The following is a 13,331-nucleotide window of genomic DNA, read 5'->3' on the forward strand; positions in this document are numbered from 1 at the left end:
CCACCAATAAGCAATTCTTGGGCACCACCCTAGTGTCCTATAATTCAACTCAGTTATGACACTATCTGCCTGGAGATAACATCAGATCCCATGGGTTATGGGCTCAGTTCTACAAGTCTGCCTCTCTCCCACTTCAGATGCCAATTCCAAGCCCAGGTTGTTAACTCTGCTTCTGACACAACTGGCTATAAGTCAGAGGTTCCCAAAACCAGCTTTCTGGTTCAATTAATTTGCTAGAATGGTTGACAGAACTCAGGAAAACGTTTTACTTACTAGATTGCTGGTTTGTTATAAAAAGATATAACTCAGGAACAGCCTGATGGAAGAGACACCCAGGGCAAGCTAGGGGGAAAGGGTGAGGAGCTTCCATGCCTTCTCCGAGTGCATCACTCTCCAAATCTCCACATTTTCACCAACTCAGAAGCTCTCAGAACCCCATCCTTTTGGGTTTTTAATGGAGGCTTCATTACAGAGGCTTGATTGATTAAATAATGATGGGCCACTTGTGATTGATTCAAGCTCCAGCCTCTCTCCCCTCCTCAGAGGTCAGGGGTGGGACTGAAAGTTTTAACCCTCCAATCACTTGGTTGGTTCTCTTGACAATTAGCCCCCATCTGTCAATGTGATTCAAAAGTCACTTCATTAATATAACAAAAAATATCTTTGTCACTCTCATCTCTTAGGAAATTCTAAGGATTTTAGGGGCTCTGGGCCAGGAATGAGGTTGAAGACCAAATATATATTTCTTATTATAAATCACCACATTTATAGAAAAGAGAGCAAACACTTGTAAATCGTTACTTGGGGGGAGGGGGAGGGACTAAAGGTAGAGGATAAAGAAAGGGGTACTTTCCCTCTGTCTTCCATTTCCTCAAAATACTTGAATTTTCTGTAGTGTTAAGTATTTATATATTATTTATGTGATAAAATTAAGGCAACATTTTTTTTAATCTTTTTAACAGAATTCAGCAGTTAATAAAAAAATTATACTTGCTTTTCAGATTTGATGCAAGGATGCACTCATTCACTCAATCATTCATTTAAGTCCCTAATTATTAAGCTCATAAGGTGCCAGGCATAAGGGCCTCAGCAATGAACAAGCTGGATCTACTCCCTAATGTGAGAGAGCCCAAATTCTAATGGGGAAAGACACAGGATAAACAGCTAAGCTACAGCTCAGTTGGGGTAAAGGTGCTCTAACCTAGGTGTACCTGAGGAGCCTTGCTTACACAGAATGGCCAGGTAAGACTTTGAGGATGTGAAATTTAAGCTGAGGCCTGAAGGCAGTCATCTGTGCTTGAAGAGCCATCTAGGAAAAGGAAAGAACTTAGCGTGTTCTAGAAAGAAGAAACTTCCCAATTCTGCATAACTAAGAACAAATAGATTCTGACCCAGGCACAGGCTGTGTGAATTCCTAGACATTAGAGCAGCAGGATAGGGGAAGTAGACCCTTCCTTTAAGCCCTAAAGACACTAACAAAGAAGTTTCTTAGTAGACCACAGGGCCATATTCAACTTCTCTTGGAGCGAGTCTGACCCTGGATGCAGTACATTTGGAAAACAGAAAAGTTACTCAGGCTCTTTGAAAAATATACTTGAAATACCTTTTCTGGTTGACTCCATGAAATCCTGCTGTCCTTCCCCAGCCAATTACCAAACAGCCTTTCCATTCCATGTTACATGGTTTTCCTTTTCCTACTTTCCACTGGTAAGGGACTAGTAAGCCCTGCAGTTCTTCTCCATGCCAGAGCATCATTTTTCACCCCTGAGAGTCACACACAAATACCTGCAAGCATGACTCATGAAAGCAAAAGAGCCATGGCTTCCTGACAGAAGAATGTAGGATCTGTGAGGTAGGGTCATATTGTTTTTATTCTCTCTAAAGGTATTGGAAGCAGTCTGACCATCTGTTAGCTGTGATGCCACTTTGTGGTCTATTCCTAACTATATTATGTATGTTTGGCATATAGGGAGAAGGGAGAGAAGAGGCGGCCAGCATCTGAGCATCTGAGGCTGCTTTGTTTATATAGAACTCATATTAGGACATCTGCTCAGTGGAAGAGTCTGAGACTTTTATACCTAGGGTTACTGGAGGCATGTTCAGTTAACATTTTCTCTAAGACCACAGTTCTATGCTAAGTCAACTTAGCGCACTTTGCTCATCAAGGACTAGAGTTGTTATGTTTTACTGTAAAACATGTTTTTTTTTAATATATTTTATTTATGTATTTGGTTGCAGCAGGTCTTAGTTGTGGCACGTGGTTTCCTTAGTTGCAGCAGCCAGGCTCCTTAGTTGTAGCATGTGAACTCTTAGTTGTGGCATGCATGTGGGATTTAGTTCCCTGACCAGGGATTGAACCCGGGCCCCCTGCATTGGGAGCATGGAGTCGTAACCACTGCACAACCAGGGAATTCCCTGGAAAGCATGGCTTTTGATGTCAAATATGCCTGGGCCTAAATCCCAGCACCTGAGGGATTCTGATATTCACCTTTCTGAGATTCTGTTGCCTGTTTTCAAAGGACTAAAATGAGAAAATACATGTCAAGTGATTAACACTGTGTCTATTAATCAGATTTTGCTGTGATAATAATCCCCCAGTTTTAGTGGCTTACAACTCAAGCATTTATTTCTCAGAGTTTTGCAGGTAGGTTATGGTTGGGTTCTAGATGTCTTCTCATCTGGGGACCAAGGTTAAAGGAGCAGCTCCTTTATGGGATATGCTTGTCTCATGAGGGAGGACAGGAGCAGAAGAGGGTTAGCAGAAACCTGGACTTGGTACTAGCATGTTGTCACTTCAGCCCAGTCCATTGTACAAAATAAGTCCCTATGTGGAGGGAGGGAAGGATGAATATTTGAGCAACAGTAACACAATCTATAAACTAAGCTGGGAACATGACAGGTACTCAACAAATGTTAGCCTCCATCCTTTTCCCAGTGCCTGTAAGGATTCAATAAATGAATGTGATAATGATAAGCTAACTCTGTAGCCAGCCCAAACTTTTGACATAAAGTTGGCTGGCCGCCCTCCATGCTGGCCCCAAATACCTTTGCCTTCATCAGTCTTATTGCCCAGAACTGTTCCACCATTTCCAGATCTAATCCTGTATTCCTCACTCTGACCACTTGTTTCACTCTCCCCTGCAGCACCTCACTTAAACTTGTGCCCTGACAACTGGTAGAGACCCCTCACTTTCCACCTTCTCCATAATTCCAACAGTCCTGGGACCACACAGGATCCTGCCACTCTAGGCTCTGTTTGCTGGGCACATCGTGATGATGTGACCCAGAATTTGGCATCAATCACCAACATCTTTGCCATTGAAACAGTGTGTCAAGCATAAACACTTAGCCCAAGCTACCCAAATAATTGAAAACATAGTCTATAGTCATATGGTCATATCACATAGTTATTTTTGGATGTAAGTCTGTACATTTTAATAAACTCTGGGTTTTAAATGACTTTTCAGTGATATAGTTATGGGTGGAAGGAGAGAGTTTGAGGTGGGCACAAGAACTAGTTGGTAACCCTAACTAAAAGAAATGAAAAAGTTATACACAACTGAGGTTAAGAAGACTTTGAATATCACTTGCTTCAAGTCCCTTAGTTTACAAATGAGAAAACTGAGATGGACAGATAACTATTTGCAGCAAATTATGAGCAGAAACCAAGTTTCCTCAATTAGAGAAGAGCTAACACCTATCCTTCTCAAACTCTTCCAAAATATAGCAGAGGGAGGAACACCCCCAAATTCCTTCTACGAGGCCACCATCACCTTGATACCAAAACCAGACAAGGATGTCACAAAGAAAGAAAACTACAGGCCAATATCACTGATGAACATAGATGCAAAAATCCTCAACAAAATACTAGCAAACAGAATCCAACAGCACATTAAAAGGATCATACACCATGATCAAGTGGGGTTTATTACAGGAATGAAAGGATTCTTCAATATATGCAAATCTATCAATGTGATAAACCATATTAAAAAATTGAAGGAGAAAAACAATATGATCATCTCAATAGATGCAGAGAAATCTTTTGACAAAATTCAACACCCATTTATGATAAAAACCCTGCAGAAAGTAGGCATAGAGGGAACTTTCCTCAACATAATAAAGGCCATATATGACAAGCCCACAGCAAACATCATCCTCAATGGTGAAAAGCTGAAAGCATTTCCACTAAGATCAGGAACAAGACAAGGTTGCCCACTCTCACCACTCTTATTCAACATAGTTTTGGAAGTTTTAGCCACAGCAATCAGAGAAGAAAAGGAAATAAAAGGAATCCAAATCGGAAAAGAAGAAGTAAAGCTGTCAGTGTTTGCAGATGACATGATACTATACATAGAGAATCCTAAAGATGCTACCAGAAAACTACTAGAGCTAATCAATGAATTTGGTAAAGTAGCAGGATACAAAATTAATGCACAGAAATCTCTGGCATTCCTATATACTAATGATGAAAAATCTGAAAGTGAAATCAAGAAAACACTCCCATTTACCATTGCAACATAAAGAATAAAATATCTAGGAATAAACCTACCTAAGGAGACAAAAGACCTGTATGCAGAAAATTATAAGACACTGATGAAAGAAATTAAAGATGATACAAACAGATGGAGAGGTATACTATGTTCTTGGATTGGAAGAATCAACATTGTGAAAATGACTCTACTACCCAAAGCAATCTATAGATTCAATGCAATCCCTATCAAACTACCACTGGCATTTTTCACAGAACTAGAACAAAAAATTTCGCAATTTGTATGGAAACACAAAAGACCCCGAATAGCCAAAGCAATCTTGAGAACGAAAAAAGGAGCTGGAGGAATCAGGCTCCCTGACTTCAGACTATACTACAAAGCTACAGTAATCAAGACAGTATGGTACTGGCACAAAAACAGAAAGATAGATCAATGGAACAGGATAGGAAGCCCACAGATAAACCCACGCACATATGGACACCTTATGTTTGATAAAGGTGGCAGGAATGTACAGTAGAGAAAGGATAGCCTCTTCGATAAGTGGTGCTGGGAAAACTGGACAGGTACATGTAAAAGTATGAGATTAGATCACTCCCTAACACCATACACAAAAATAAGCTCAAAATGGATTAAAGACCTAAATGTAAGGCCAGAAACTATCAAACTCTTAGAGGAAAACATAGGCAGAACACTCTGTGACATAAATCACAGAAAGATCCTTTCTGACCCACCTCCTAGAGTAATGGAAATAAAAACAAAAATAAACAAATGGGACCTAATGAAAATTAAAAGCTTTTGCACAGCAAAAGAAACCATAAACAAGACCAAAAGACAACCCTCAGAATGGGAGAAAATATTTGCAAATGAAGCAACTGACAAAGGATTAATCTCCAAAATTTACAAGCAGCTCATGCAGCTCAATAACAAAAAAACAAAAAACCCAATCCAAAAATGGGCAGAAGACCTAAATAGACATTTCTCCAAAGAAGATATACAGACTGCCAACAAACACATGAAAGAATGCTCAACATCATTAATCATTAGAGAAATGCAAATCAAAACTACAATGAGATATCATCTCACACCAGTCAGAATGGCCATCATCAAAAAATCCAGAAACAATAAATGCTGGAGAGGGTGTGGAGAAAAGGGAACCCTCTTGCACTGCTGGTGGGAATGTGAATTGTTTCAGCCACTATGGAGAACAGTATGGAGGTTCCTTTAAAAACTACAAATAGAACTACCATATGACCCAGCAATCCCACTACTGGGCATATACCCTGAGAAAACCAAAATTCAAAAGGAGTCATGTACCAAAATGTTCATTGCAGCTCTATTTACAATAGCCCGGAGATGGAAACAACCTAAGTGCCCATCATCGGATGAATGGATAAAGAAGATGTGGCACATATAAACAATGGAATATTACTCAGCCATAAAAAGAAACGAAATTGAGCTATTTGTAATGAGGTGGATAGACTTAGAGTCTGTCATACAGAGTGAAGTAAATCAGAAAGAAAAAGACAAATACTGTATGCTAACACATATATATGGAATTTAAGAAAAAAAAATGTCATGAAGAACCTAGGGGTAATGCAGGAATAAAGACGCAGACCTACTGGAGAACAGACTTGAGGATATGGGGAGGGGGAAGGGTGAGCTGTGACAGGGTGAGCGACAGTCATGGACATATACACACTAACAAACGTAAGGTAGATAGCTAGTGGGAAGCAGCCGCATGGCACTGGGATATTGGCTCGGTGGTTTGTGACAGCCTGGAGGGGTGGGATAGGGAGGGTGGGAGGGAGGGAGATGGAAGAGGGAAGACATATGGGAACATATGTATATGTATAACTGATTCACTTTGTTATAAAGCAGAAACTAACACACCATTGTAAAGCAATTATACCCCAATAAAGATGTTAAAAAAAAAAAAAAAAAGAAAGAAACCAAGTTTCCTGAATCCCAGGCCAGAGCTTTTCCTACTATATCAAAACAGAGTAGAAGAAACCAGCTGGCTACCAACAGTCCTAAACCCCAGAACCGGGATGAAAGAAGAGGGTAGTTGTGTTAATTTAGTCTTAGAGAGAGGAAAGATATGTTTAATGGAGCCCATGGCACGGAGGAGAACATCAGAAGCAGTGGGTAGATTGTCGGGGGTGTCAGCATTTGGGTTTCAGCTAGTTTGGCCTTCTATATATTGTCCTGCCTGTGAGCATTCACCATCTTGACAGGAGCTACGTTAGGTCATCAGGATGAGAGCCGCCTCCTGGGGAATTTCCTCTCCCTGATAATGACTATAAGGATGGTAAGGACAAAGTCCTTGAGGTAGGAGATAGATGAGCCCCAGGCTGAGCAACTGCAACAGGTCTCCTGCTGAGGCTCCAAGGTATGACACTAGCAGGAACATCAGGCCCTGACTAGGTAAAAGACAAAGTGACCACATTTTCCTCATTCTTGTGGTCAAGAGGATTTCCCAGCCCACACATGCACAGGGAAGGTCCTCAGTCTAGGGAAGGGGTCAAAAGGAGGGAGGGGCTGCCAGTCCATAACATGTCCTGCCAACCTCCCAGAAACCTTCATGCTGGAATCTATTTTGGCTGAGAGATGCACATGCTCCCACCAGGAAGGACCCTAAGTCAGGCCAAATATGGGCACAAACAAGATGATTGGCTGGAGACAACCCAGAATACTGCCCCCATATAAGCAATCTATGCCACCCCTATTGCACGTAACTCAGAATTTGTCTGTGTGCTCTTCCGCACATACTTTCCTTCTGATAAATGCTTTGTTTGCTTCACAATCTCTGTCTCTTTGCTGAATTCTTTCTTCAAAGAAGATGAGGACCGAGGTCCTGCTTTCCAGCCATCTTGCCCCCCTCCCCTCAAAATCTGCCTGAGCCTAAATATTGAGGATGGTGCATTCCCTGTACAGATAGCCAAGGGCTTTGGGAGTGTGTGATCCCCACAGTTCCCTTGTGAGGTAATGGATGTGTCATCAGGAATATCTAAGGGCCTTTCTTGTGAAAGGGATGAATAATCTGGTACAGGCAATAAAAACTTGATTCCCAGACCCTTAGTCTAATTATCAAATTATTATGATTTCTAAAAAAAAGAATTACCAACACAGTTGGCTGTCCATATCCATGGGTTTCACATCCACAGATGCAATCAACCGAGGATCAAAAATACTCGAAAAAAATAATTCCAGAAAGTTCCAAAATGCAAAACTTGAATTTGTCACCTTGGCAACTATTTACATAGCATTTACATTTTATTTGGTAGCATAAGTAATCCAGAGATGCTTTAAAGTATACGAGAGGATGTGTTTGGGTTATATGCAAATACTGTGTCATTTTTTTGTAAGGGACTTTAGCCTCTGGGGATTTAGGTATCCACAGGGATCCTGGGTCTAATCCCTCGTGGATGTTGAGGGATGACTGTATATTTCATTATAATGAGATGTATGGATTATTTGACTGGAGTCATGAGTCATGGTGTCTAGAAGCCCTTCCATAAGAAGGGGGAAAAAAAGAAGAAAGGAAGGAAGGATAAAATGGAGTCAAGATGTTTCAACAATATTCTTAAGAGGTATATAGTTCAGCGTAGGGGTAAATATACCAAATGCCATTTGCTGAGATCTGTGGATGCAAGTGTCAGTGCCTAGGTGAAAGAGGAGTCAGTCTTCACAGGTAGATGGTCATGGAAGAAAATTCTGACCTTCATTTGGTGTTGAATTCCAATTATGAAGAGTTAATGATCTGTAACACATTAGCCAACAATATACTTCTAGGAATTCTGTGAATGTTTTTTGCAAATAAAGAATATTTGTTTTAGATGTACAATTTCCTCAAGTTAGCTCTGTTGTAATTTTATACTTTACTTTTACAGTGGTGGGGCCCAGAGTAGGCTGCCCCAAAATATGCCTCAATGGTGTGTTGATTATTTTGAATTAAAGTTGCTTAAGAACTTAAGGACTGTACACAGCCAGTGCAAGAGGAACACATGGACCCTCCTTTCTGTCTCCCCAAAAGCAGGAAATAAATTTCCCCTGTGAAAGAATACCCTTATCGCCAGAGATAGGGAATTGGTGCTGAGAAGCCTCTATAAACAAGCCTTGTTACATTTAACATTTACTACCACAAGCCCCAACTCTGTTTAGATTCTTCACTGATTGAGCACCCAAAACCTAAGTTTCTTTGTCCTGTCAATTCCTCACAAATGTATTGTTTCTTTGTCTAAAAAGTTTAAAAGCTGCCTGCTTTGGCCACTTCTTAGGTCCCATTTCTATAGATCTGTGTGTGCACAAATTAAAATTTGTTTACTTTTCTCCTGTTAAACTGTCTTGTGTCAATTTAATTATTAGTCCAGCCACAAGAACTCAGGAGGGGTAGGGGGGAAATTTTCCCCTCCCTGATGATGGCACGGTATTAGAAATGAGTAGGGAGTGGCAGAAGGTGGGAGCTATAGTCCCTCAGTCTGAGCACTTCCGAGCACTGATGGCATGGGAATTTTCAATGATTTACTGAGCACTTAACCCACACACTGTGCCAAGCAAGGAGGGTGCTCAGTGTACTTTGCCTTGTCCATATACTGGAAACCGCTTCGTAGCTGTTGTGAGCAACATTTAATTGCCAGCATTACACCCATTTCACAGAAGTTAACTAAGAAGACTGAGAGCTTAAATGACTTCCTAAATCAGCAGCTGACCTGGGACAGAAAGCCAGAATCTTGGCTCTTTTGATGGTTTGAGTCTTAAAGAAAATATTTTCATTCCAGCTTGATCCAAATAACTTATCTGGAGTCTTGCTAGCAAGGAGACCTTGAAAGGACACCTGGTTAGTCTGAAGCAAAATAAAATGAAATAAAGCTTAAAATCCTTTTCAAGATTTTTTTATGTGAACCATAAAGCTAGCCTCCCCTGTAATTATGATCATTGCCTTTTTATTCTGCATGAGTCACATCTGGGCCCCCCGAGGTCTCTGGCCTCTGCAGCAGCAGAAGTCCTTCCTCAGACACTTTGCATGTCCCACACTCAGTCTGTGGAGGTTTATAAAGGAAACGGGACATTCAAAGGCCCATTGGACAGGGCAGCCTTGAGGTTTTTTTAAATTGTGGTAAGATATATAACATGAAGTTTCCGATTTTAATCATAGCAAACAGAGGTATATTTGGGTAGTCTTTTTGAGCTGTGAATTTTTTTTTTTAGTTAACAATGAGATGGCCTTGCACTTTGAGCCCAGCTGAGAGTCCCAGGACATTTTAAATCTCCAGGAAAATGAACAACATTTCAGTCAGTTTCTTTTGTCTTTTTCTGTCTTTTTTTTTTTTTAAGACCTAATTGGATTTATTAAATGATTCATGAATCGGGCAGCATCCCATCCAGCAAGTAGAAAAGTGCTCTTCAGCCAGTTTCTAATAACTCTCTTACTTACTGCCGAGAGACAGCTGCTTTAAGCAGGTCCTTTAATTTCTTTTATTATTATTTTATTTTTAATTGTGATAAAATACCACCTTAACCATTCTTAGGTATACAGTTAGGTGGTATTAAGTACATTCATATTGTTGTGCAACCATTGCCACTGTCCATCTCCAGAAATTTTTATCTTCCCAAACTAAAACTCTGTCCCCATTAAACACTGACTCCATAATATTCTGACACCATCTAGGATTATGCTCCCAATCACAGTGTGTGGGTCCTTTCCTCACCAAGTAATTCTGACACCAGCTGCATGTCCTACAATTCAACTCAATTCTTATACTATCTACCCAGAGATAGCATCAGATCCCACAGGTTAAGAGATCAGTCCCAAAAGGCAGCCTCCAGCCCCCCACTTCAGATGCCAATAGCAAGTCTTCTTGTCACTTGTGCTTCTGACACGTTGCCTATACATCAGATGTTCCCAACTTCTAGAGGATGCTTCTATAATGGATTGATTTGAGGCATTTCAGAGAGGTTATGAGGGCTAGAAGGACCCTTGACTAGCTGTTCAACCTCTCTTTACCTTAATGCACTTCCAGTCTTCCCATCTCCCAGGAATTTTTGAGGTTCACACACATAGGATAGTGGTGAAGAGCTAAGTGGTAACAAGTGTAAATTACCAATTTCAGCCATGACAGTGACTGATTAAGTGGGGTTTGAAAACTACAGTGAAGGGTGGCCAGCGGGAGGTGTGTTTCCTTGCTAGAGCAAAGTCCCTCAGCATGAAGTGCAGTGCAGCACAACTGCCTCGTGTGCTTAAACTGGTAAGGTCCTGGACCACACTTCAGTGAGTCTGCAGGAAGGCTTCCTGCCCCCGCCCTGAGCCTCTCCTGGTGTGGTTGGCATGCTGCTTCCTGCTGGACACTGGGAGAGAAAGGCCCTATGACTTTACGCCCCTTACTGTGGTCTCCATTTAAGACTGTGTTCTTCTGTGTGCGTTTATCTTATGCTCCACTCCATCAAGTCAATAACTGCGGGTTAGAAGTCCACAAGGGTTTTATTTCAGAACAAGTACTTCTGGCTAACATAATGTGCTTACTTGGGTGGTTGTCTATGGAAGTCAACATACTTGTAAAGTTTTTTGTTATTTGCTCTTTTATGTTACGTAAATGCTTGGCGTATTAATCTCTGGCTGAGCTGATGGCAAAATACATAACCTCCAAACTACATTATTTGGTGTGATTTGTTAATTAAACTAATATATTTTCCATGTATGCCCATTACATGTATGCCCATTACATTACTATGTGATAAAGAATGTGAAATGTGTCATCAGAACAGAAAGCCTAAATTTGGTAGTCAGGGAAGGCTTCCTGAAGGAAATGACACCTAACCCTAAAGGATGGGTAGAAGTTATCCAGGTAAAGAGGGAAAGGAAGAGTGTTCTAGTCAGACGGAACAATAAGAAATGTTGGAAGAACTGAAATTCAGTTATTATGCAGGAGTACATGGTGAGGGTGGCAGGAAATGGGGAGAGGAAAAGCTGGAAAGATGGGCAGAGGTCTTGGTGTCAGGTTAAGATGATTAGACTTTATCTTAAGATAAGGGCATTAAACATTTTAAGGAGGTGTCCATGATCAGATTTTAGTTTTAGAAAGATTACTCTTTAATGTTAAAGGAGGAGTAAGATGATCAGCTTTTCTTTTTAGAAAGAGTCACTTGTCTATAAGGAGTTAAGGGAGGTCTAAAAGTATCTAAGGAGGGTACCATTGTAACGTTTTTAGGACAGTGACAAGATGAGATATGCATTTGAAAAGAATCTCTCCTCTAGAAAGAGTTTTAAAAGGTATAAAGGGTTAATTCCCTGGCGACCGAGGGAGGGAACAGTGTCAAGGTGAGAGTCAAGACCTCCACCATGTCCTCCCTCTGCTTCATTTGCCAACGCTGCAGCCAGCCCCTGAAACTGAATCAGTCCATGGAGACCTCCCAAGAACCTGAAGCTTTGATGCTCATCTCAGCTCAGGGGGAGCCAGGAAAAACCCAGGAGGGAGGCCCTCCTTCCAGGGAGGAGGCAGATTTTGAAAATCTACAGGAAGGTGCCTCTTACAGGACTCTTCCTGGCCTCCCTGGTGGCAGAACGTCCTGGGACAATCCTGACAGCTTCACCCTGCTTGGGAATTTGGGCTCCCTGAGAACTCTCAGTAGCATCCAGAAGGCTGCAGGCGACATGTTTGACATCCTCTCTGGTGAAACAGATGTGGACCACCCCATGTGTGAGGACTGTACTGACAATCTTTTAGAGCAACTGGACGTCCAACTCACCATCACAGAATCCGAGATTCAGAGCTACAAACGCTGTTTGGAGACCAGGGAGTTGATAAGTGAGGAGAGGGAGTCGCTGCAGGAGAAGCTGAAGGGCCTGGAGCTGGAGGAAACGAGGCTGGTCCAGGAGCTGGAGGAGGTGGAAAAGAACCGAGAAAGAGCAGCAGCAGATCTCGAGGCAGCCCAGGCAGAGACTGAGATGCTGGACCAGCGAGAAAAGCAGTACCAGAAGGACTACAGTAAATTGAAATGGCAACAACTAGAACTACATGACGAGCTGAGTAGTGTGGAGAAGCGGCTATGGTACGCCCAGATCCAGTGGCACCAGCTGGAGAAAACCAGTGTCTTTAATGCCACATTTGAGATCTGGCATGATGGCCCCTTAACTACCATCAATAACTTCAGATTGGGCTGCCTCCCCACTGTCCCTGTGTGCTGGAATGAGATTAACATAGCCTGGGGACAGACAGCCTTGCTGCTCCTTGCCCTGTCCAATACAATTGGACTGGAGTTTCAGAGGTACCGACTCATCCCCTGTGGAAACCATTCCTATCTGAAGTCTTTAACAGATGACTGCATTGAGCTGCCATTGTTCTCTAATGGGAAGCGGAATGTTTTCTTGCATAACAAATTTGACCAGGCTATGATGGCTTTCCTGGACTGCATGCAGCAGTTCAAGGAACTGGCTGAGAAAGGTGGGTCAGGTCTCTGTTTGCCCTACAAGATTCATGTGAAGAAAGGCCTGATGGAAGACCCCGGCAGCAGTGGTGGATTCTACTCCATCAGAACCCACTTGAACACAGAGGAGGAGTGGACAAAAGCACTCAAGCTTATGCTTATAAATTTTGAGTGTAGTCTCACTTGGGTCTCCTTAAGATATTGTCAAAAATAACTTTTTTTCTATGAGAGAGAGATTTTTTTTTTTTGCTTTAAGATTTTATTTGTGAAATGTTATCAGATAAAATTTAAAACTGAAGAATATGTTTATAATTTAAAAAATGGATGGCCATACAGGCACTAATTTAAGATTATTGTCCAGAGCAAACCAAAAGACTTTGCTTTGTCCTCCCTCTCCCTTTCTTCCCAGACAAACATTCA

At 41.6% G+C, this 13,331-nt stretch overlaps 1 protein-coding gene across 1 annotated transcript; it reads left to right on the plus strand.

The window, feature by feature from the left end:
* The first annotated feature begins 11,823 nt into the window (after positions 1–11,823).
* BECN2 (beclin 2) lies at positions 11,824–13,125 on the plus strand. Its single transcript, XM_004283492.3, has one exon. It carries the CDS (start codon positions 11,827–11,829, stop codon positions 13,123–13,125), a length of 1,299 nt encoding a protein of 432 aa, XP_004283540.1. The 5' UTR covers positions 11,824–11,826.
* Positions 13,126–13,331: the final 206 nt, after the last annotated feature.

This window comes from Orcinus orca, chromosome 1 (genome assembly GCF_937001465.1).
Source record: "Orcinus orca chromosome 1, mOrcOrc1.1, whole genome shotgun sequence".
In the NCBI taxonomy this organism is placed as follows: Eukaryota; Metazoa; Chordata; class Mammalia; order Artiodactyla; family Delphinidae; genus Orcinus; species Orcinus orca.